Source organism: Tamandua tetradactyla, chromosome 6 (assembly GCF_023851605.1).
Source record: "Tamandua tetradactyla isolate mTamTet1 chromosome 6, mTamTet1.pri, whole genome shotgun sequence".
Taxonomy (NCBI): Eukaryota; Metazoa; Chordata; class Mammalia; order Pilosa; family Myrmecophagidae; genus Tamandua; species Tamandua tetradactyla.
The window spans coordinates 58,700,734-58,725,754 of NC_135332.1; the positions used below are offsets into that span (position 1 = coordinate 58,700,734).

Genomic DNA, 25,021 nt, shown 5'->3' on the forward strand with positions numbered 1-25,021 from the left:
CAGTTTTACACTGTTATCCCACATAATTTTACGTTAAGTTTTGTTCAAAATTCTTCTCTTTACTGAACTATGAAAGGGCCCAGATAAAAGATTTTAATTAACACTATGAATTTCCTGAGGTGAAATCCAGCTGAACATTTATCTAAATTGACTTTAGGATTGTTTATTCTTCAGCATAAATATATTAACACTAAGGAATGAGTGATCTCTGAAGACCTACTTTCATTCATAACACCAATAATTTTTAAACAGTGTGAATTCATACTTTCCCTACAAGTGTTGTTTTATGAAAGATTTTGTGTGATATTTCACTAATAACATCTCCAGCTTATATTATCTGGCTTTATTTAAGGGGGCTTTATCTTCTCTAAAGACTTTTCTCTCTACCAAGTGGGGCAACCAATTTAATATATGATTAAATTGATTCCACATCAATTATATATATGTTATGATTTCCTTCATATTGTATGACCATCTACTAAAGGCTTGTGTTCTAGTTTGCTAGCTGCCGGAATGCAACACACCAGAGACGGATTGGCTTTTAATAAAAGGGGATTTATTTTGTTGGTTCTTCAGAGGAAAGGCAGCTAACTTTCCACTGAGGTTCTTTCTTACGTGGAAGGCACAGGATGGTCTCTGCTGGTCTTCTCTCCAGGCCCCTGGGTTCCAACAACTTTCCCCAGGGTGACTTCTCCAAAGGCCTGGGCTGAGCTGCAAGTGCTGTGATGAGGAATGCTGAGCTGCTAGACTGTGCTACATTGTGTTCTCTCATTTAAGCACAAGCCAATTAAGTTAAACGTCACTCATTGCAGCAGACATGCCTCCTAGCTGACTGCGGATGTAATTAGCAACAGATGAGATTCACCTACCATTGGCTCATGTCCACAGCAACAGAACTAGGTGCTTTCACCTGGCCAAGTTGACAACTGAATCTAACTACCACAGCTTGTATACAAATATGACATTTACATTGATCTGTTCCAATATAAATTGGCTTAGATTGACTAATGCTCTACCAGATTGATTACAGTGGTTTTTTTTCAGTGTATGAGTTTTCTAGCATTTTTAAAGTTTCATTCAAGGGCCAAAATCTCTTCCAAATACAAAATATTTTTATTATGTGTTCTAGTTTGCCAGCTGCCGGAATGCAACACACCAGAGACAGATTGGCTTTTAATAAAAGGGGATTTATTTTGTTAGTTCTTCAGAGGAGAGGGCAGCTAACTTTCCTCTGAGGTTCTTTCTTACGTGGAAGGCACAGGATGGTCTCTGCTGGTCTTCTCTCCAGGCCCCTGAGTTCCAACAACTTTCCCCAGGGTGACTTCTTTCTGCATCTCCAAAGGCCTGGGCTGAGCTGCAAGTGCTGAGATGAGGAATGCTGAGCTGCTTGGGCTGTGCTACCTTGCGGTCTCTCATTTAAGCACCAGCCAATTAAGTCAAACCTCCTTCATTGCAGCAGGCACGCCTCCTAGCTGACTGCAGATGTAATTAGCAACAGATGAGGTTCACGTACCATTGGCTCATGTCCACAGCAACAAAACTAGCTATGCTCACCTGGCCAAGTTGACAACTGAATCTAACTAACACATTATGCATTATCTCATGTCATCTGAGTTCAGAATGGTGACTGAAGCCTTTCACAAATATAGCATTCAGAGGATATCTCTCCAGTTTTGGTTCTGTCATGTTGTCTAAGGTTATGTAAATAAACTGATTTCCCCACACAGAGGATAGTCTTATGGTATCGCTACAGAGTAAATTTTCTCATGCTTTTTAAAGGTAAAATGATAAGTGAAGGCTTTAACCAAAGGTGATATTCATAGGGTCACCCTCTGCTGTGAATTCTCTCAGGGCAGAACATTGAGTAAAGGCTTTCCCACAAAGGTGGCATTTTCATGGTTTCTCTCTGGTGTGAGTTCTCTCCTGTTGACTCAGGGAAGGACACTGAGTGAAGGCTTTCCCACACTGATGACATTCATATGGTTTCTCTCCAACGTGGGATTTCTCATGTTGTCTCAGGTCAGAACACTGAGAGAACGCTTTCCCACATCGATGGCATCTATATGATTTCTCTCCAGAGTGATTCCTCTCATGCTGTCCAAACATAGAACAATGGATGAAGGCTTTTCCACATACATGGTATTCATACCTTTTCTCCCCAGTGTGAGTTCTCTCGTGTTGTCTTTTGGAAGAATACAGAGTGAAAGCTTTCTTCCATACACGGCATTCATATGGTGGTTTCTCTCCAGTGTCAGATTCATTGTAATGTGTACGGCTAGATTTTTGACTAAAAGATTTACTAATCTGATGACATTCAGATGATTTATTTCTGGTGCATATTTCCTTTTTGTTTACTAACAGATAACTGGTCACTGAGGGCTTTTCCAATGAGACTGTTGTGGTATGGTTTTTTTCCCCTGGGTACTCACACCTGTTGAGTCACTCTGGATGTGTGAGTAAAATCATCTGGCAATTCACTATACATAATGCCATTCTTTGTAATATAGGAACTCTGCCTCATTGACATGATGGTCAGTGTGTCTTTTCTGCAATTGTGTTGTGCAGATAGCATTTCTTTTATTTTAATACCACTTTTCTTGCTCCTCTTTGTCATTAAGCACACATTTTCCAAGCTCACATGAATTCTGATATTGGAAAAAATCCAATTCCTTCTCTGCTGAGTTCCTCTCCTTGCTCCAAGTGGAAAAGTATATCTGATTTGAAGACTATATCCCACAGAGACCAGATGACCGATATTCTCCAGCATCACTTCTCTGAACAGCTTTCTCTGGGATGCGTCTAGGAGGGACCACTCTTCCTGGGTGAAGTCTATAATTGAATCTTTCAAGTTCACTAATTCCTAAAGACATTGTCCAGAGTAGGATGTCTACCAAAGTTCAGAGTAAGATGCTTGACAGGGCAGCACTGAGGAAGTAGATACCCCAGATACCTCAAGATACCCCAGAGCTGAGCATGCCTCCCTGGTGGGTCCTGTGGAGACGAAGCTCCATCCTTACTGCAGAAGCAGCACGAGGCTCTTGGAAACGGAACCGCAAGACATTTCTGGGGCAATGTGAGTCATCATGGGTGGAGAAGGCAGGTTTGGGTGCTTGCTGGAGGATGCACCCCTTCCTTTCCCTCTCATATCTTTTTATTTTACAAAATATTTGGTTCTTAAACAGCAGCATTTCTAAGTTGAATATAGTAAAGCAAGTTTTAATTGATCCTCCTTTGCATTTACTGGGGATACAATATAATTGATTCCAAATCATTCCACTGTGGGAGATAATACATAGTCACTAAAAGCACAGCTCTGGTACTGGATTGAAATTGAGTCTCGGTTCCAGTACTTCCTAAATCCAATTCTAGGCAAGCCACCTCCTCTGGGGTCCACATGGCATTAGATTGCTCTCTGGGGCCCCTCCAGTTTCAGGGTGCTGTCAAATCTGAGAGCCCCTGTTCTCTTGGCCTGTATTGATCTTTTCTGAACATAAGTGCAAATTGGAATAGTATCTATCAAAACAGCACTGCAGGGGGATTCAGATGAGAGAGTGAATGTGAAACAGCTTTGAATACTGAAACACCCTGGACAATTATGAATTTTAGTGAAGCTAATCGTAAACATGGATACAACATACCAAAAAAGGCAAGACAAAAATCTGAAAAGTCACTTGTCAAAATTATTTGGGGATTTTGATAATTTATATCTATCGAGAGAAAAACTTATATGCAGCTATATACACCCAAATCTCAAAAGACTAGTGCACACTGGCTCAAGAATTTATATTACTCCCTATTTGAAAAAGGAAAATAAACTCTACCTATAATTCCATTACCCAGAAATAACTATTGTAACTATTTTTAAAGTCTCTTCTAGAATTAAAAAAAAAAAAATCCTTGTATGTGTTTTACCTAATTAGTGTTATACTAAATGAACAGTTCGTATCCTGCTTTCTTTGGCTAATATTATTTAGGAATATTTTCCATGGCATTCCAAATTCTTCCTAAACATGAGTGTAAGGGCCTTCCCTGGTTTGGCCCCCATGTGAGAACTCAGTGTTCACAGCAGGCTGGGCATGATGCTGCCTGGATGGAAAAAGAAATCAGACACAAGGAAAGTCGAAGCAGATAAGAGTCCACCAAGCAGATACATTAGGTGTGAGCTATTTCTGTGGGCGAGAGTTCCAGCTCTGAGAAGGCTCCTTCTAAGTGGGAATTCCTCAGCTTCGTTCTGGGACATGCTGGCAGATTTCCATTCATCTGAGATCAGGCAGAGCCACAGTCAGTGCCAGGAATCTCTGACGAGAAGGGCAGCCAGAGAAGAAAGCATTTCTGAACTGCTAATATCTGTCAGTGGAAAATGTGATTCTGCTGGCTCTGCAGCTGCTTATATACCCTCTTTCAGGAGCACAGGTTGGCAGGAGCCAAGGTCCCCAGGTAAGAAACTGGTCACATTAAGCTTCAGGTTTTTAGCTCCGTGGCTGAGTGACGGAGTGAAAAAGCAAAACCAAACGACAAAAAGAGAACCCACCGCTGGACAGTTGGTAAAGATAGCACTTTAAAATCACCTGGGGATTTTGCAACCCCAGGAGTCCTAGCCTTTGCCGGGGCACTTGTTGGCGTGGACCTGGCTAAATGGAGGGAGGAGGAAAAGGGGTGGGGGCTGTGGATGCAAGTGTAGATTTGTCACGACTGGGTTTTAAAGTTCAAAGTGCTCCTTGCTGTCTTCCTCCGGGACGCTCATTACAACATGGGGTAAGCGATGACAAAATAGTTAAGTTCTGCATCGATCAGCTTTCGGTACTTTCTGTAAATTTCCCGCAGAATCCTGTCCTCTTCATTTGTCTCGTATCTGTTTGTATAAATTCTCACCTGTGCCGAAAGAGAAGACGGCCGCGTGTGCGTGCGCGCGCACACACACGTACACACACACACACAAACACACACACAGTAACGACATCATCCAGGCACTGAAAACAATAAAATGATCTGCAAGTATGAATCCTGGCAGATTTGGAAAAAACCTAAGTCAACTACTAAGGAAGGGTTCTCCAAGTTCCCTTCTGGGAAATTGCTCCTTTTCGGTGGACGGCTTCAGGTGAACTGAGCGCCCGGCTCCACTGCTGCCCTGGGGACCCCCTGCCCCGCCCACGGAACCAGCCCGGTGGGGGCGGGGCTCTCACCTTAAGTGTGCGCAAGGAGCACTGCCCTTCCTCCTGACTCTTCAGGATCCGCTCCACAAACCTTATGTCCAGGAAAGCCCAGATTTTGAAGTAATACAACTTCCTGCAGGACAAGATGAGGAGGTGCAAGTCCTCGTCGAGCGCCTCATGGTTGTTGTGGAATTCAAAAGTTAATTTCTGGAAAACCACCAAAAGGGAAGGTGGGTGTGGGCCGAGATGGCGGGCACTGGCCAGGCCATGCCCTCATGTTTCCATGACCCAGCTCTGGCCCCGACAGCCGTGGTGGCTTGGGAGCTTTAGATACTGGGAACCCAGCATGGATTTCTCAGAGGAAGAGAGAAGAGAATGAGGGTGATCTCATCCAAATGTGCATTGGGGTCCAGAGGCCGGGATGCCAGTCCCGGCTCTGGGGTGGCTTGCTGTGTGGGTAAATCTGCAAACCTCAATTCTTCTGTAGCATGAAAAGATAATAACAATATCTGGCCTGCCCACCTCAGGGCTATGTGGTTATCAGAAAGCGCTGTTAGCACTTTGTAGTCCATCAATGTGAATAGTGGTATTTATTCCTGTTAATATGCATCACCACAGCCTACAGTAAGGTTCTTAGGAGGGACAAAAGTAATCTGATTTTCTAGGTGGGGAAGCTGCCAGGTGAGAAAACAAGCCCAAAAGCTCTGAGCTCTTTCATGACCTAAGTCAAATATGGTTTTCTGTTTGGTTTGCCTCTCTCCATTCTATCTTTCCAATCGTCAAGTTCTGCCCCAACCATCCAGGTTCCATGCTTAGAGCAGAGCAGAGCTGCCATGCTGTCTCCTGTTTGCTGTCGTGACCCCAGAATAAAGTAGGAAGAGGCTGCTCACCTACTCTCACCTGTAGAGGCGTCTTCTTGCCTTAGAGCTCTGAACCCGGGACATAGGGATTTTTTTTGTTCGACAGCCAAGAAAGGAAAATTCCTTGTGTTCCATGTACAGGAAATGAGTAGCAGATTTTGGAGTGTGCTGTGGACTTTGGGGAATGTGGGGAGATTTAGTCTGGTAACATCTCCCAGAACCTAAATTTGAGTTCAAAAGGCAAGGAGTGTGAGTGTGTTTGGGCGAGTCCAGCTGAGAGAAGGCAGTGGGGGGCTTCCCTCCAGGGGATCAAGCCTCCCTTCACTTCATACCCACCTGCAGAGTGTTCAGGAACATGGGCAAGAGATCCGTCAGCGTGGGTCTCATGGACCAGTCTGGGTCACTGAAATAGCAGCTTCTTAGACTGATGCTCCTGACTGGGATTTCCTGCAAGAGGATCCGGGCCAGGCGCTCGTACTTCATGACCCGCTCGAAGAAGAAGTTCACCTTCAGGCTGGTGGCCTGCCTGGTCAGCTTGGCCCACGACATGCCCCAGATGACTTGCCCGTGGGGGTCATGGATGTGGCATTTGATGTTCATGGTCCGCAGGGTACCGGCACTGTTCTCACCTAAGTTCTCCAGCAGCTCGTCGGAGATGCAGTTGTAGTTGAGGGTCAGGGCCATCAGCCCGTGGAACATGGCCATGGTCCTGTTGAACTGGGGGCTGCTGTAGACTGAGAGATGATGGCTGAAGTAGTCCTCGATGTTGAGCTCTGATGCCATGCTCTCGTTCCTTAAGTAGCTCAGGGAGTTGAGAACGTGGCAGCCTTGCTCCACCGTCAGCCTGGCCCCTTTCAGGTTGAGATAACTCAGGTGTTTGCCCATCTTCTTTAAGAATATGCTCAAGCTCTTGATGAAGGAGTTCCGGATGGTGTTCCTCCAGATGAGGCGGTCCAGCTCCAGATGCTGGATGGACAGCGACTTCAGGCGGTTGTTGGTCTTGCCCAGGCAGTTGAGAAGGCCTCGCATGGTGACCTGGAACTTCTTGGTCAACAATGTGTTGTAGGGATTCAGGAATTTGATCTCCAGGTGCTCCATATAACGACCAAATTTCTTAACATACCAAAGAGCCGACTCGAATTCGGATGCGTGCACCCTGGAGAGTCTCCCGCTGAACGTGATGGTCCTGTATCGCCAAAGATCAGCCGAGTACATCATCTGGTTCCACTTTTTGCAGACGAGGGCTGCCCTGGACCTGTCCTTGTCTCCCAGCCACCAGAAAACACGGCGCAGGCACACATCGGGCAGAGTGGCCCAGCAGCTCTGGTCTTGGGGCAGTATCCGTTCACTTTCTTCGTCCATCAAGGAACCGGGATGTATGGTGCAGTCGTGTGGTAGGCAGGGCTTCCAGAAATGAGTAAAGAAAAGCAATCACTGTGGGATGTAAAAAGGAAGAGCCATTAACTATCAAGCAGAAATTAAATGGACCTGGACAAACTTTTACTGTAGTCCTATGTGTATCAGGCACTCTGCTGGGCGCAGGTTATTCAATAATAAATTCATGATACAGTTGACACCTTTAAGGACTTCATTGGAAACAGACCAATATTGAATGAGCAAATGGTGAGAGAAGTGGAAGATAAGGACATGTTCATGGTATGGAAGGATGGTGGTGAGTTCAAGGTATGGGGGTACAGTGGTGAGTTCACGATATGGAGAGATGGTGGTGAGTTCTGTCTGGGAAAGGAAGAAGTGGAAAGGGCTGCTTGGAGGAGAAGAGATCCGAGCTGGGTTTTGAAGGATGAGGGGGATTGTCAAAGAAGACCATGGCGGCCTAGAGGTGGTGGAGGAGAAACTGACACATTCCAGGCAGGGGAAACAATGTGCACAAAGACACAGCATTGTGAATTTGTGTGAGGCAGTCACATTCAGGGAAGTCAAATGATTTGGATGGTTAGCGCTTAACTCATAAGGAGGGGTGGGGGTGTGTAGGTAGCAATGGACCTGGAGCTGGCGAAGCGGGTCGGTGCTGGACCTGGAATGATGTGATAAAGAGTACCTGGAGATCAGTGATTCTAACTTCCCCTCACCTTGTGATTCTGGAATCTTGACCTGGCTTTCCCCTCCCCTGGGGGAGAATTGCTATCTGGGGTGAGATCTACTGCCGATGGCTGTGTTTACATTCAAAAGACGTAGCAGCAGAATCAGGGTGGAGAACCTTGGCTGAGGTCATGGAGAGCCACAGAGGGTGGAAAGGTTATGTGTCTGGACATTCTTATGGATGTAGCTTGGTCATTCTTAGGGAGAAGAACACTACGGAGTGGAGGGTGAATGGCCAGACAGAGTCCAGGTTCAAGGGCAGTACTGTAGTGGGGTGGGCATGGTTATTGAGAGGACATGATTTGGTCACTGGTGAAGGAGGATGAGGAGGACAGCATGGTTTCTGACCTGGGCTGGTTAGGGCATCCCGGCGGGGCTGGGCTACAGCATGCCTGACATGGAGCCATCCCTCAGACTCTATAGCAATCTGCTTAAACGTTGACATTTTTGCTTTCAATGCAATTTTCCCTGCCTGAAAATACTCTTCCTTTTCTCTGCCTCTCCAAACCCACCCATTCCTCAAGATTCTGGCTCCACCATACCCTAAAGCCTTCATTGACTACTTTGCCGAGTGGCCAAGATTTTTGATCATGACTCAGAGAAACCCCTCAGGGCTGGAAGAGACCTGGGATTTCATTTCTTTACAGATGAAAATGGAGGCCAAGAGAGGAGGAGGAATTTGCCTGTGGTGCGCAGGGGAATAAGGGGGCCCAGGCTCAACTCTGGACTTCCTGATTCTTGGGCGTCTCTTTTCTTGGGTCTCAGGTGCAGAGCAGTGAGTTCATCATGCTTCTCAGTACAGAGCAGACGCACATTACGTGCCTGTGCAAGAACCCTCTCTGCTTTTATGGATTCATTTATTCCCTTATATCCCTGTGTCCCACTCCATTCCCCCCCGCCCACAGGCAACGATTCTGGTGTGCTTCTGAGCAAAAAGATGTATAAAGTGTGTCCTTTATTGTTCGTAAGGCTAGTTCATGTCGCTCTGTGTATATATCACTGTTGCTTTTATGAGCTGCAGAGAAGCCGTGGTAGGTCCCCCTGCCTTTCTCCTCCCCGTTCTCCCTTCTCGCTCCCCTCCGGCCAGCGTCCATCTTTTTGTATTATCTGTGCCCAGCCTTTCTCTCCCACGGGATCTGCAAATTTCTTGAGACTGGGGACAACACATTCTTCTTTTGAGTAGGTACATAAACATGTGAAATGAATAAACAAGGTTGTCTGTTCTGTCACAGGTAAACCATAGGAAGCCAGGGGCTTCCACAGCCCTCAGCACCAAGCCAGGTACCCAAAAGGTGCTCAAGGAAAGCTAAACCCGGTCAAGAGCCCACCCAAACCCCTTGCCCTCAGTGACAGGCCAGACGGTCAGCTAGGCTAAGCCATAGGGTGGGGCTGGAAGGGGTTGGGAAAGTTGTTGCAAGTAGCCCTATGGTCATATGGGAGTCTTGGGACTCCCCAGACCTCCTCACCAGGGAGAGGCAGTGTTGTTAGGGGGTTCAATCCTGCCTCTGTCAAATGTTAATTGTGTGACCTTGAGCAGGTTCCACACCTAAAGGTAATAGTAATATGTTTCTCCTAGTGTTGGGAGGATTGAATGAGCTGGTATTTGGAAAGCAGTAGAACAGTGTCAGGCATTTAATAAACGTTATATAGGTATTCCCTGCCATTAGTGAGTTAGGGCCAGAGTCCTTCTGCAATATCCCAGTAAGGAGGGAATAACACATTCGTTTTGCAAATGGGGAAACTGATGTTGGAAGACAAAGAAACTTTCTCAGAGAGATCACGTGGTAAATGGGGACGTAAATGGGAAAGAGGGATTCGAACCCAGCCGTCTTTCCGAACCTAGGCTCAGTGCACCAAATTGCACAGCTGCTAAGCAAGGGCGGAAACTTGGAGCTGTCCGGGCGTCAGTGGAGAGGGGAGGCGGCTAAAGACGCTCCCAAGAGGGGGCCAGTGTGGAGGCAGCCCCACCTCCCCGCGCGGGCCACGGAGCGCGTCCCGTGGCCACCCCGGCCTGAGCCCGCACCGCACCCCTGACCCGGCTGCCCGTGCCCACCTGCTACCGGCTCGCTGCTCCCTCCTCGGGCTGCGCCCCGCTTGGGGTGCGGGGACAGCGAGCGCGCCTGCCTGCGCCTGCCTGCACCGCCCGCGCCGCGGCTGCTCAGACACCAACTCCGCGAGCGCCGGGGGTCCGCGTCCTGCCCTCGCCGAGGCTACAGGCCGGGCACCCTGCCGCCTTTATGACGCGCCGCCCCCTGCCGGGCTCTGCTCACTGCCACGGGTCGCAGGAGCCCAAACCTGAAGTTGTCAAATCAGTCGACCTTGCGCGTCGATAGGAAGAAGGGCCCCCGCGCAGACTGGCCAGGTAGGCGCCCTGGCCGGGGTCGGTGCGGCGGCGGGCTGAGCCCGCTGGCTCGGTGAGGACTGGCATGCCCCTTACCGTTCCCGCCTCGTGCTAGGAAGATACGCGCGGAACCCCGGGCTCAGGCCTGCTCAGTCCACTGCTTTGCCTGCCCCACCTAGGGGATCCTGTGGAGCCCTGGGGCCCCCCGCCTGCGCGCCTCTCCTTTGGAAGCCAGCTGCTGCACGCTGTGGCCCGGGGTTCCACATTCCCCTACTTAGGCAAGAACCCCAAAGATCAGCCTTAAACAAACTTGACTTACCTAAACCTAACAAAGCCTGAGGACAGCCCACCTTTCCAGCTTCCGGAAGGTGGGGCGCACTTAACCCACCCCCCTTCCTTGGACCATCCCTTCCCAGGCAAGGGCTGGTGCACTAAATGGTCTCCCCAAAGCCCAGACGGACAGGTAAGGGTGCACGGTTTGCAGATTGGTAGGATGCATCGCTAGGCGTCCGCCAGCTCCTCTCCCAGCCCGAAAGCCTTCAAGGGCACCTTTGTGGCATTAATCTGGACCCACCCTGACTCAGCATTCTCAGGACCCAATTAACCTGTCCCCACTCCGACTCAGTATTCTCTCCTCTCTCCAATTTTTATTTCCTGCCACTCCCCCTTTCCCTGTGCGCTGCCTCACCGTGCTGTCCCTTGCCCCCACCGAACCGAACAAAACGAAACAGGAAGGAATCCAAAGAAAGGCAAACAAGAAGCTTTCAGGGAAGGTGCCTTTATTTTCCGGGGACAAAGCTGACGTCCTCAGGGTATGTGTGCTCTAGGACTCTCCCGCTTTATCACAGCGCTCCAGCAGAGCTGCAGATGGGTTTTTTGTTTGTTTCCTGATTTATCTGTAGCGCCCCCGGGCAAACTAACATCTGTTCAAGAGAAGGATGATAGTTAAAAGCCAAGCTTTTCTCTTTAAAAGAAAGAAACTCAACAAATTAAACCCATCTCTTTTTCGCAAGTAAAGACCATCATAGAAAATAAGCAGAAGAACAAAAACTGTAAAAACCCAAATCTTCTAAATTGGCAATACCTTTTCTTTTCCAAATTTAGCTGGAATTTCTCACTTGTTTTCTTTTCCATGAAGTTAATGACCAGCATTTGTCCTAAGGAAATGGATATTAAAAAGGTTGCTGTGTGCTAGTTCCTGGAATATCTCTGGGTGTTGCTGCCCACGGCCCCACCCTCACTCCCTTGGGTACCTGCCTTGACCTACTGGGTGCCCGGAGCCTGGGGTGCAATGGGCTGGAAAAGGCATGTAGCCCACCAAGCCAGGGAGCATCCACCTGACACTTGAAACAACATTTAAGATGGGTCTGTCAGCAGAAGGTGGGTACTGGACAGATTAGGGAACACCCAAACCATGGACTCTAATCAGCATTAAGAAAAAAAAGAATTTGAACCACATCATTTGACTTGGAGGGATTTCCTTTGGTATTGCTGAGTCATAACATGCAAAAAAGTGTGTAAAAACAAGACTCCAAATATGTCTGTATGTGGTTACGTGATAGGGTTGTGGGAATACACAAGACAGCCAGTTAAATTTGAATTTCAGATAAAGAATAATTATATGCACATGCTGAGCCATAAAATTATTCTTTACTTATGAGGAATTCAAATTTAAGGGTGGAGAACATATGGAAGGAAACATCTAATTGCAGCAGCAAGGAAAAAATGCACTAAAATTGCACCCCCAGAAAGTACAAAATTAGCCCATATTTGTAAAATTATAGGCATATGTGCATATACAGATGCATGAAGAAGTTAGAAAAAAAGATTTAGATCTACTTTTTTGTAAGAAGTGCAGTATACAAGGCAAGTGACAGAATAATGAATGCTGTATAATATTTGGGTAAAAGAAACAGTACAATTCTTGTGTGCGCTTATTTAAGTTTGTGTGAAAGGACACGTATCAGGCTTTTGAATCTGGTCTCTCTGCACGTGGATTGGGGAGGTAGGGCGGGGAATGATTAACGTTGCTTTTACACTTCTTTGCATGGTGATAAGTCATTGGTTACAACAAAATCTAGCACTTCGGTATTTTGCAAAACATCAAAAAATGAAAAAAGTTTTTTTGTTTTTTTGTTTTTTTGTTTTTAATGTAAGGCATCCAGTCTAGAGCTAAAGCACTGAGACTAGATGCGCGTGATTCCAGGCTGGATTGTGTAACCTTGAGGAGGCTGCTCCATCTTTCTGTCCACTGTCCTCATCTGTAAAATGGGGATACAGTCCACTTCTGTTACTTATAACGAAGAGTGACCATTTGTTAAGCACTTAGAATTGTAACAGGGACATAGTGGTTAAGTACCTCCAACGTTACTTCTTACTGGGAAAAGTTCTGACCAAGCCATCGTCTGACTGAGGGCTTGACCGAAACACTTCTGATGTGTGGGCCTCAGCTGCCTTATCTATAACCAGGGGGAAGGGGGAGAGAGAGAGAGAGAACTTCTGCATCGTTCATCTCCTCAACAGTTTTGAAGCACTCGGTTGGGAGCTAGAGACAGACATGAAAGACCGGACCCTGCCTTCAAAGGGGACCCAGTGCGTGGGAGATGTGCACATAAGCCAGGCGGCAAGAGCCGTGACTGCGTGCCTGTGTCTCCTGGGCTCTCTGAGCATGGGGAGAGGCAGTGCGCTTTCCAGCTGCAACATGGGCTAACTACAGGTCCTGGATTTCTTTAAGAAACTCTACAGGTGGTCCACAGCCAGGCAAGGAGAGAACAGAGGCTCATACCTGATGTTGCTTTAGGGTCGGCAGGGGAAGTAGGATTCCACATTGAGAGCACCTCCTCAGAGTGTCATAGGCGACCTCACGTTCCACAGGAAAGGTGGTGGACCTGGATTTAAGCTCAGACCACAAAGGAAGAGCCAGGATTTGGCTTTTGCCTCTGGGGTCTCGTTTTGTTGAATTTCCAGAAAGCAGATAACTCTTTGTATTTTTTGTCTTTGGACGAACAACAACTTTCTCTGCTATGGAAGTTCTGTCTTTAGCAGGCTGACTTGGAAGGGCTGGAGGAAGAATTTCTGACTCTGAGATCGCACAACATTCTTTCTGCAATTGGAACACATCAAATTTAAAAGTGACTTTAGCCTTAACGGTCTGTAGACTAGATAGCTGGGAAACTTTCCACTGGAAACATTGGTTAAAATATGGCAAACACTCATTTGAGTGCATAGCTGACCTTGCACGAAAAGAAGACACCTGTGCTCTAGAAATGAAGGCCTGACCAGTTAGGCGCATGAGCTGATGTTTTCATGACAGGAGATTTGGGGTCCACCTTGTAAGTAAGGTTGAAAAAGAAAAAGTTCCATCCACACAGATGGGAAATTGGCACTAGATTCCCCTTCCCTTGCATAAAGCTTGGACCCTTAAAGACTAAACTGTGGTTGCTTAGAGAAAAGAATCAGTTCATTGGAGAAGGAAAGCGGCAAGGAAGCATGTTTATCTTGGCCTGGTATTTGAATGTGGGAAAGAAAAACTCATGACCCTGAAAATTCGAAACTGTAGGCCCATGGTCTGGGAATCCCCAAACTGAGAAATTAACATAAAACTCAGGATGTGTGGCAGAAGCAATCATAAAATCCCCCTGGAGGGACATAATTTCATCTAGATTACATAGAATTCTCCCAGGTGGTCTCATAATTCAAAATTATAAGCACACAAAGAAGCAATTCACCTTGTGAGCACCACAGACAAAATCAATAGAAGGATTAGCCTTCAAGAAGTTTAGATAATAGAAGTATAGCATAGAGACTCTAAAAGAACTTAAAACAATTAAAGACATAGAAGAATGAATGGAAAACAAAAGAAAGAATAATACTCTTTGAAAAAAGAATAGGCAAATTTGATAGAGATGTAAAAGGAATTTCTGTAAATGAAAAATAGAAGCATTGAATTAAAAGCTCAATGGAGCGGTTAAGAAGAGGATTAGATTTGGCCAAGAAAGAATGAATAAACTTGAAGATAGTATTGAAGAAATTGCCCAATGTTCTAGTTTACCAAAGCTGCCAGAATGCAACATGCCAGAGATGGATTGGCTTTTAATAAAAGGGGATTTATTTAATTAAAAACATGGAGTTCTTCAGAGAAAAGGCCAAAATAGTTAGAAAAGCTAACTTTCAGCTGAGGTTCTGTCTTACATGAGAAGGCACAGGGCCATCTCTGCTGGCCTTCTCTCCAGGCCTCTGGGTTCCAACAACTTTCCCCGGAGTGATTCCTTTCTGCATCTCCAAAGGCCTGGGCTGAGCTGTGAGTGCTGAGATGAAGTATGCTGAGCTGCTTGGGCTGTGCTACTGTTGAGCTCTCTCATTTAAGCACCAGCCAATTAAGTCAAACATCATTCATTGCAGCAGGCCCGCCCCCTAGCCGACTGCAGATATAATCAGCAACAGATGAGATTCACATGCCATCAGCTCATGTCCACAGCAACAGAACTAGGCAGCTTCACCTGGCCAAGTTGACACCTGAACCTAACTATCACATCCACCCCTTACCAACCTGGCAACTATAAACATCACCTTAAATGATATTAAAGTGGCAAAATTCTCTCTGGCTCTGGACCTATGAATCTCAAAAAAAGTTATCTGGTGCCAATATGCAAAGGAGGGACAGTCAGAGGATACATGTTTCATTTCCACAGGGAGAAATTGGAAGGAACACAGATGTTACAAGACCCAAACAGTTCTGAAAATCTGCAGGGCAAATTCCATTGGATTTCAAAATCTGAAAGCATTTATCCTTTGGCTTTAGAAAGTGGCATTCCCACTCTTTCCAAGGCCTATGCAGTGGCCCGTCTCTTTCCAAATCAACCTCGGGGGACATTGAGGAGACCACCTTTTACTTGGCTCCGCCCTCTCAAGCATTGGGGTCACACCTGGGCTCTCTGCCATTTCCAGGGTACTTGCTCAATCCCTCCAGGTGGTGGCAGCCAGGCTCTCCCCAGTCCCCAAGGAGTGTGCTATACCTTCTCCAAAGCCTAAGGCAGCACAACTCTTCCACTGCAACGAGGTAGGAGATTAATCCTCTGCCTTCAGAGCAAACACCGTCCCCATGTATATGGGTGGGCCCACTCTCCCGGCCTGAGGTTTCCTGGCTTCAGGCCCGAGCTTCCATGTTTCTCACTCTGCAAACTCCAATTTGTCCCTTTTGTGTCCCCCTTTGTCCAGATTGGCAGTGATTCTGTTTACACCAACAGTCTCTTCAAGCACTCCAGGACTTCTTCATTATCCTCTTCATAGTTTCTCCAAAATCTTCCTCTTATCCATCCAAAGAACTGTCCCAACATGTTTGGTATTTGCAAACTGCAGCAGCACCCCACTCTTGGTACCAAATCTCTTCTAGTTTACCAAAGCTGCCAGAATGCAACACACCAGGATGGGATGGCTTTTAATAAAAGGGGATTTATTTAGTTAAAAATGTATAGTTCTTCAGAGGAACAGCTAACTTTCAACTGAGGTTCTTTCTTACGTGGGAAGGCACAGGGTGATTTCTGCTGGCCTTCTCTCCAGGCCTCTGGGTTCCAACAACTTTCCCCAGGGTTATTTCTTTCTGCATCTCCAAAGGCCTGGGCTGAGCTGTGAGTGCTGAGCTCTCAGGTATGCTGAGCTGCTTAGGCTGTGCTATGCTGAGCTCTCTCATTTAAGCATCTAGCCAATTAAATCAAACATCATTCATTGCAGCAGGAATGCCTCCCAGCCGACTGCAGATGTAATCAGCAACAAATGACCTTACATGCCATTGGCTCGTGTCCACAGCAATAGCACTAGGCACCTTCACCTGGCCAAGTTGACACATGAACCTAACTACCACACCCAAATATAGGAGAAAGAAATAAAGAGATATCAAATGTGACAGATCAAGAGAGAAGGCTAGAATGAGAAGACCTAATATATATTCAATATCTCCCAGAGGAAGAATTGGGAGAATGTGGGAGAGGCAGGATTCAAAGAAATAATAGCTGAGGATATTCTATAACCTACTATACTATGCTTGCAACTTTTCCAGAGGCAAATCTATAGAGATAGAAAGCAAATTAGTGGTTTCCAGGGGCTGGTGGGGGACTGGAAATGGGATTGACTGCTTAATGCGAATGGGATTTCCTTTTGGGGTGTTGAAAAGATTCTGTAATTAGATAGTGGTGGTGGTTGCACAGCATTGTGGATGTACTAAATTCCACTAATGGTAAGTTTTTATGTTTATATGTCTTTGACTGCAATTTTAAAAAAGCAGGTGCTGGACTATCCCCTTAGGTCTCCAGCTCTGATGATATACCATTCTATGAATTGATGGGGCAAGGAAGGAGAAACAGTTCTCTGCCTGAAGAGGTGATGAGTTCCTTGAAGAGAAGTCTTAGTAAGCTTCCCCAAAGAGAAAATGCTCCATCTTGTGCAAAAGAGGGGAGTTCCTGGGCACAGGTTCTGCACTAAAATGTGCTGAGGGCTTAGGGCTATGGAGAGAAGAGGCCCTATTCCCAGGCAAAATCAGTCAACCGATCAACCATATAATAGTGCACCTCTACAGACCCCCTTTCACACCCAGTCCTGATATCAGCTTGATGTTGGGAAGATGGAGAAAGTAATTCAGTTTTGCCAAGGAGCTCATAGCCTTCTAGGAGAGAAGACTCCCATCTGGGACAAAAACAATAACAGGCAGGTCCGATAGAGGACCAAAATGCAATGCCCAGGCCCTGGAGGTTGGAGATGGTGAGAAGTGATCAAAGACTGCTGGAGTGGTCAGGGAGGCTCACTGAAGGACTGGACACAAATGAAAAATGTATGCTGAATTAGCTTTAAACAATTCATTAAAAATCCCTTTTTAGAACAAGACAAAAATAAATATGGGAACTTCTAATATCTGTGCTATGTAAAACTGGGCCCAGAATCTGCCTTTCATGGCACAATTTCTGGAATCTGGACTAACACCATCAGACAATGGTAAGTAATTGCTACTTACCAAATGGCGGAAATACTTATTTCCTGGAATCATTTGGTTGCAAGAATGACAGTGGATTTTCCTTAGAGGAGCTGGAATTTTCTTCCCTGAATAAGCACAGAGACAACACCATAAATGATTTGCCCTTGACAATGGCTTGCCCTGCACTCCCTTGTCTGTTTACATGGTGAGCTCAGGAGAATGAACTGCCCCCGGGCCTGCCCAGCTCTGAGTTCCCTGCACTCCCAGCATCCTCAATCACACAGGTAACCTGTGGCTGAAGCACCCACGTTGTTTTCTTTATGGCCATAGATGTGCACTCAGGCGGCCCGCAACACTGATGAAGGGAAGCTTTCCTGGAAGACTGGTTTCTAAGGAGATGAAGGAAACCTTAGCCACAGATGCCAACCCCATCCACCCATTTCCAAGCTTTGCGATCAAACCAGTTATTGATTGTATATGTCTTTGTTGATTATAAACCCTTGAAATCCAGCCATGCTGAAACGAAGGCTCTCATACTTTCCAGTTTTTCATTTGCCAATTTTAACCTTAGCTAGATGGTTTAATGAGAGATTTACTGCCCAAGGCTCTGTTCACACTCTACGGTGTGACAAAAACAAAACAAAACAGTGACATCAGCTGTCCCATTAATGCCTTGTGGCCTTGCTGAACACTTCCCTATGAAGAGGTAATTGGGTCAGGTGTAGGAGCCAAGGGTTAAAACAAAACCTGCAGAATTTGTTGGAAGCAGCTGGCCTCAGGATGGCGGCAGTAAGCCGCTGGAGATTGTTATGTAGAGCAGTCTGGGAGGAAGAGAATGTTTACCCCAAATGGTTATGTTAAGTATTACTGAACACTGAAAGATAAGAACTTTGCTCCCTCAGGAAATGCATGCATGCCTTTTGTCACCCTGCAGCATTTAAGTAGGCTCTGGATAAGAATAAAGTTGTCTGAAGTCTGTCTGAACTAAACTCAAGCTTCAGACCCCCTGAGCCCGACTGTGTCTTTCTTTCTTCCTTTCTTTTCTTTCTCATCATTCCTTAATATCCTTTGAGCTCCGTTTCAATAGGAAGCAACAGTCAGGTGGGCATGAAATGGCACCAGGGAGCCAACATACAGAAACAAAGATCGGGGCTGCAGCGAGCTCCCTTTTGCCCACTGTTAGTGGAAAATCTCCAATTTTAGTATTGTAAACTGGGGCAACCTAGTTTATTTGTGTCTCTAGCAAATCCCTGCTCATTTTGTGCATCAATTTCTCAACTGCACAGGGTGAAGGTGGGTATGAAGATCTCTGCAGAGACAGGAAAGAGCTGGAGGGGTTCAGAGGAAGCCGCCCACTTTCTAGGGTTCCCCATTGCCTGTGTGCTCATCTGTGAGGCTCCCAGGCCTCCGCCCTTGGGCCTCTTGGTCTCCCTGGACCAGTCATTTGAAGACCACAGCAGACACTCACTAAAGCCACTCTAGTGTACAGTCTGTAACTAAAATAGCCAGCATGCCCGCTAGGTGAATTTGAGATATACAGAGCAAATGTCCTTGCCATCTGCCCTGTTGAGAACTTACACTCCTTCTACCCCATCCAGGAAAGGCTCTGGCCCCAGAAGCCTCCCTTTTTCTCCCCAGCCTGTGCGTCTCACCTTCCCTTAGCTGGGCCTGTTGGCCCCGACAGACATCTCTGTGGTGGGTCAGCTCTTTGTGCATGATGTACTGGTTGCAATTTGTGCAGCGCTCTGTCCGGCGGCCACAGTAGTCCTCGTGGACTCCCAGCTTGCTGAAGCGCACGGCCAGCTCACAGAACTTACACTTGGCGGGGCGCTCACGGCATTCCTTGGCCTGTAGGAGGCAGGCAGGCAGGTGTGAGCACTGGCCCCTTTGCCTAGAGGTAGGTCAGGGACATGAGCCTATCCTCCTAGGGAACTGAAGCCAAGAAGAGAAAGCAGATGGGAAGGTCCAGAGCAGGGGATGGTCCTTAGGGAACAGAAACTCTCTTGGACTGATGGAACATGGCAGGTCCTTCTGCCTGGTATCTGGGGAATGGGGGAACTGTGTCCTCATGGAGCCTAGCTCTCCTTCTTGGGGAAGAAAAGAGAGATGGAGTTCTGGATTATTGGCCTCTCCTCCCCTTTCCCTCTCCTTCTCTTCTTGGCTGTAAAGGGGAAATTTCATACAACTCACCTCGTGAATCTCCAGCAAATTCTTTTGCATGCGCAGCTGACACATAGAACAGTCAACCTAAACACAGAGAAACAGGGGTTTTGCCCAGCACCTGTGGCCTTTCTCCACCCCTGCCTTGGCTCATGGCATTTTAGTTTTGAGTTTCTGAGGCTAGGGCCGAGGTGTGGTTATCTCAGCTTCCCTATAGTACCCAGTCCAGTATCCAAGAAGTGTTTATGGGACGAGGTGAGTTGAAATAGATCCCTGAGCTTGAGGATCTCTAGAAAAGCAGACACAGGGCCCTGGGAGGGATTACACGAAAAAAAGCACAAAGAACCATTATCTGGGCCTGACCGCTTCTTGGGCCCTCTTTCCCTGCTTCCACTCTTCATATATCTCAATAGAACATTCAACCTTTCCTGAATCAGGGCCACCCTTGCCTCGTCCTATCCTACAAGCCTGTAGGAAAAGGATTGGAAATGGAAAAACTGGGGGTAGACTTGGTTGAGCGTGCGAAAGGCAGAACTGGCATTTCCACTTCACAGTCTGGGAGCTGAGACCTGGGAGGGTTACGGACGTGCCCGGCTGTCAGGACTGCACTGTCGTCCCTCATCCCACCTGGCCCTCCCAGACTCGGTGTCTCGTTCCACCTATTCACCTGCCCGTGCTCCTGCCCCCGGTGCTCCTCCATCTTCTCCTTTGGGATGGCCTCCTTGCATTCTGGGCAGAGGACCAGGAATCGCAGGCAGTGGGCCTCGTGGAGGTCTAAGTGGGCAGAGGTCACGCTTTTTTTGCTATGGGTTCAAGAGGGAGGGAAAAACAGGCTTATTTTATGGTATAGAAAACAAAGAGCCCTGCTTTACATACAGCGCTGGATCAAGATCTGCCTGAATTTGCCAGGGCTGCTATAACAAAATTCCATAGGCTGGTTGGTTTAAACAACAGGAATTTATTGTTTCATAGCGTGGGAGGCTGGAAGTCTAAACTCAAGGTATCCACAGGCGAGGCATCCTCCAAAGTCCTTAGGTTTCTGGAGGTGGCTTGCCAATGATCCATAATTCAATCTCAGCCTCATGTGGCTATCTGCCTCCTTCTCTCTACCTCCGCGTCCAGTCTCCTTTGTTTATAATCCAGTAATATTGGGCTAAGGCCCACTCTGATTCAATTTGACCTCATCTTTTTCTTTTTTTTTTTGTATGCTGTGCGTTGGGGATCACATTTCATTCTTTTCCATGTGAATATCCCATTATTGCAGCAACATTTGTTAAGTTTTTTTGGAGTGCATGTGCCAGGAATTGAACCCTGGCATAAAAGATCTCTTTTATGGCATGGCTTCATCTTTTTTTTTTTTTCCCAAGGTAAAATGATTTTTATTGAGCTGGGTTCTTGTCTTTAAATTTAACATGTGTTAATTTTTAAAATTAATTAAAAATTTTTTTTAAAATACCAGAAAACACCAAACAAATACAAACATTCGTAACCCTTGATCATTCTGTTCTACACATATAATCAGTAATTCACAATATCATCACATAGTTGCGTATTCATCATCATGATCATTTCTTGGAACATTTGCATCTGTTCAGAAATAGAAATGAAAAGAAAACAGAAAAAAATTCATATATACTATTACCCCCCACCCTCCCCCTCACCGATCACCAGCATTTCACTCTAAATTTATTTTAACATTTGTTCCCCCTATTATTCATCTTTATTCCATATGTTTCACTCGTCTGTTGCTAAAGTAGATAAAAGGAGCATCAGACACAGTTTTCACAATCACACGGTCACATTGTGAAAGTTAGATCATTACACAATCATCTTCAAGAAACATGGCTACTGGAACACAGCTCTACATTTTCAGGCACTTCCCTCCAGCCTCTCCTTTACATCTTGAACAACAAGGTGATATCTACTTAATGTGTAAGAATAACCTCCAAGATAACCTCTCGACTCTGGAATCTCTCAGCTATTGACACTTTGTCTCATTTCTCTCTTCACCCTTTTGGCGGAGAAGGTTTTCTTAATCCCTTGATGCTGAGTCTCAGCTCATTCTAGGGTTTCTGTCCCATGTTGCCAGGAAGGTCCACACCCCTGGGAGTCATGTCCCATGTAGACAGGGGGAGGGTGGTGAGATTGCTTGTTGTGTTGGCTGGAGAGAGAAGCATGGCCTCATCTTAAAGGCTTTTTGAAGATCCCATTTACAAATCAGTCCACACCCACAGAAGCAGAGGTTAGGACTTGAACATGCCTTACGTGGGACATGACTGATCCCCAACAAGACCTTTTAGGGCCCTTCAGCACTGGAACTGTCAGGCCAACACCTCCTACCCCCTTTGCCATGTTGGTCTAAAATCAGAACCATGGGAAATCATAAAATAAGTGTCAGGACACTACAAGTTCTCGCATTGCCTGGGGTGGGTGGGAAGAAGCAGGAGGGAGGGACGACACAGGGGCAGGAGGAAACTTCTGGCGTGATGGATCTTGTTCATTGTCTTGTTTGTGATGATTTCACGGTTGTATGCATGCATCAAAAACTGTCGAACGGCACACTTTAAAGAATGTGCAGTTTATTGTATGTCAATTATACCTCCATAAAGCTGTTCTTAAAATGAAATGCAAAATATCAAATTCAAATATTTTTGCTGGGTTTTGGTGCCTGCTTGGCTGGCACCCATAGACAATTGGTAATTCAGCCCAGCCACATGCTTCCTGCAAGGGCAATGCCAACTTTCCAAATGTGGAGCTTCCCACGTCTCCAAGAGGCCACCTTCTCCTCCTGTTGCTCACTTGTGCCCACCCAGAGATGGGCCTCGAGTGCCTTCTTAGAAACTCCAATGAGCAAAGACTTCTGAGCCTTCCAGTTCCTGGGCAGGCATTGCTCTGAACAATCTTCATAACCAAGAAATGCCTCTTTTCATTTCTTTTTCTTTTTCTTTTTTTAAACTTTTTTTATTAATTAAAAAAATTAACAAACAAAACATTAAGATATCATTCCATTCTACATATACAATCAGTAATTCTCAATATCATCACATAGTTGCATATTCATCATTTCTTAGAACATTTGCATCGATTTAGAAAAAGAAACAAAAAGACAACAGAGAAAGAAAGAAAACGGTAACAGAAAAAAAAAGATTATACAAACCATACCCCTTACCCCTCGCCTTCATTTACCACCAGCATTTCAAAACAAATTCATCCCAACATTTGTTCCCCCTATTATTTATTTTTATTCCATATGTTCTACTCTTCTGTTGATATAGTAGCTAAAAGGAGCATCAGACATAAGGTTTTCACATTCACAGAGTCTCATTGTGAAAGTTATATCATTGTTCAATCATCATCAAGAAACATGGCTACTGGAACACAGCTCTACATTTTCAGGCAGTTCCCTCCAGCCTCTCTGCTACATCTTGAACAACAAGGTGATATCTACTTAATGTGTAAGAATAACCTCCAGGATAACCTCTCGACTCTGCTTGGAATCTCTCAGCCATTGACACTTATGTCATTCACTCTTCCCCCTTTGGTCTGAGAAGGTTCTCTCAATCCCCTGATGCTAATTCTCAGCTCATTCTAGGGTTTTTCTCAGTCCTTTGATGCTGAGTCTCAGCTCATTCCACCTCTTTTCATTTCAATAAACTCTAGGTGGGATAGTTCGGTGGCCGCAGCCCTGCAAGCCTGGGTAACCGAGCACGGCCGGCCCCAGCCCCTGGCACATGGGACCTGGCCAGAGAGGAGCCGGCACAGCCTTACTCTTTCTCTTGCACCGCTCAGGCAGACGTATCAAGACTGCTTCACCTTCTCTTCCTCTGTTCTCTCCTCTATGCCTGGTCGGGGTTCTCTCACCACCGGCTCGCCCTGCCATGTCCCCTCAGCTCTTGGTGAGCTGCCTGGGCCTGTTCAGAGCCAAAGGGCCAGACTGCTTGGGGCAAAGCTCTCTGGGAAGGACCCACTTTGGTTCCTGCTGCAGGTGGAGGTCTTCAGGAGCGGAGCTCTTCGATCCCCTCAGTTAGAGCTGTGATCCTGGACTCCGCTCTGTCCTCACCCCCTCCCCACTGGCTCCCTCTCTAGGTGGGGTCAGGAATGACCTGCACAATTTCCAAGGGCTCCTATCTTTCAAAGATTGATGTGGAGACCCTATTATCAGAGCCGCAAATTAGGACCCAAGGTCTGACAAGTATGAGTTGTCCAGTGGGGACAATGAGCCTGGCTGCTTGTCTTTAGGACTTCAGGACTGTCCCAGAAAGTCTGAAATATCAGGGGGTAGGAGTGGGGGTGAGGATTTGCAGTGAAGTTAATGTAACGGTGACCACCCTTTACCCAGAAATTTGCTGAGTTTAAACCTTTCATCCTGCCCCATCCGGGCATTTTTACACAGGGACCCTTTTCTCCTAACTTCAGAAATAGCCTTGTTACACCTGCCCCTCTCTCTAGCCAGTCTCCGACAGATCAGCGATAAGGACAGGAGTTTAGGGAAAGTGTCGTCTTACCAGTTCTTGCACACGGAGAGTTCTGCCTCCATGCTGTGGTCTCTAGAGCCTTGTCTTTTAGTTTCGTTTCCTTTGCAGAAGAAACAAAACCGAAAGTGTTTCCACAGCCCAGCCCACAGCTCTCCGGAGGAAGGGAATTTTTAGCAATCTCAACTCTGGCTTGCTCCATGTTTGCTTCGGCTGGACACTCCCAGGAGAAAGGCTTTTTCTAAGACCCCTAGGGCAGGAGCCAGGGACCAGGCCTCCCGTGGGCAGCAGCTGCTCCCCTACCAGGCCTGGCTTCACTCCATCTCTCTCCATCCCCTTCCAGCAGCCACTGGCCTCCCATGCTTTTCCCGTCTCTCCTGCTCTTCTCACTGGTCCTTCCTCTGCGGGAAAGAGGTGGTTTCTTGTCCGGAACTTGAGGGCTGCTCCCTAAAGTAGGGTCTTCTGTACCTGCTGTGGTCCCGGTGGGTGATGACTTTGAAAACAGCGTCTGGGGAAGAAGTGGGGAGGCAGGGCTGGGTGTGTGCCTCAACTACAGGCTGTGCAGTCGCATCCTGGCTCTATGGTTTAGCAGCTCGTGACCTGGGGCAGCTGCCCAACTCCCTGAGCTTCTCAGTCTCCACTTGTAAAATAATTGTAGCCAACTCTAAGTAATGCTAACTAGGTGACAGGCATTGCGGGGAAGGTTCAATTATCATCTCCATTGTATAGATGGAGAAACTGAGGCACGGAGGAGTTATGTAACGTGCACCAATCACACAGCCAATAGACAGTAGAGTCACATTTGAATCTGGGTAATATGGCCCTGCATTGCTCCTTCCTGGACTGGCCATGGAGTCAGGAGGTCTGAGTTCGAATCCCGGTAGGGTAGCTCATTGGTAGCTTGTGTCACCTCGGCCTTTCTGGTCCTTTGTTTCCTCTTTTATTGGATGAAGCTGGGGACCTGTGGAACC

General features: G+C 46.6%; 3 protein-coding genes across 5 annotated transcripts in view; 1 reads left to right on the plus strand and 2 right to left on the minus strand.

The window, feature by feature from the left end:
• Positions 1 to 1,166: 1,166 nt before the first annotated feature.
• On the minus strand, positions 1,167 to 10,292 carry FBXO39 (F-box protein 39). Of its 2 annotated transcripts, none has more exons than XM_077165606.1 (4): positions 10,167 to 10,292; positions 6,350 to 7,447; positions 5,184 to 5,360; positions 1,167 to 4,872 (listed from the first exon to the last, which is right to left on the minus strand). In XM_077165606.1, exons 2-4 carry the CDS (start codon positions 7,373 to 7,375, stop codon positions 4,744 to 4,746), a joined length of 1,332 nt encoding a protein of 443 aa, XP_077021721.1. In that variant the 5' UTR covers positions 7,376 to 7,447; positions 10,167 to 10,292; the 3' UTR covers positions 1,167 to 4,743. The 2 variants fall into 2 exon arrangements, with proteins under 2 accessions (XP_077021721.1, XP_077021722.1); XM_077165607.1 differs by having other exon boundaries at positions 4,756 to 4,872; positions 5,184 to 5,286.
• Positions 10,293 to 10,452: 160 nt separating this feature from the next.
• SLC13A5 (solute carrier family 13 member 5) overlaps positions 10,453 to 25,021 on the plus strand; it is an 83,621-nt gene continuing 69,052 nt past the window's right edge. The window contains exon 1 of the mRNA XM_077165616.1: positions 10,453 to 10,475. The gene's annotated coding sequence lies outside the window, so the exon portion shown is untranslated. The remainder of the gene's footprint in view (positions 10,476 to 25,021) is intronic.
• On the minus strand, positions 11,217 to 24,171 carry XAF1 (XIAP associated factor 1). Of its 2 annotated transcripts, XM_077165618.1 has the most exons (8): positions 24,084 to 24,171; positions 20,246 to 20,381; positions 19,609 to 19,665; positions 19,071 to 19,266; positions 17,458 to 17,543; positions 13,240 to 13,557; positions 11,539 to 11,611; positions 11,217 to 11,377 (listed from the first exon to the last, which is right to left on the minus strand). In XM_077165618.1, the coding sequence occupies exons 1-7, from the start codon at positions 24,113 to 24,115 to the stop codon at positions 11,555 to 11,557; spliced, it is 882 nt and encodes a 293-aa protein (XP_077021733.1). In that variant the 5' UTR covers positions 24,116 to 24,171; the 3' UTR covers positions 11,217 to 11,377; positions 11,539 to 11,554. The 2 variants fall into 2 exon arrangements, with proteins under 2 accessions (XP_077021733.1, XP_077021734.1); XM_077165619.1 differs by lacking the exons at positions 11,217 to 11,377; positions 11,539 to 11,611; positions 17,458 to 17,543 and having other exon boundaries at positions 13,371 to 13,557.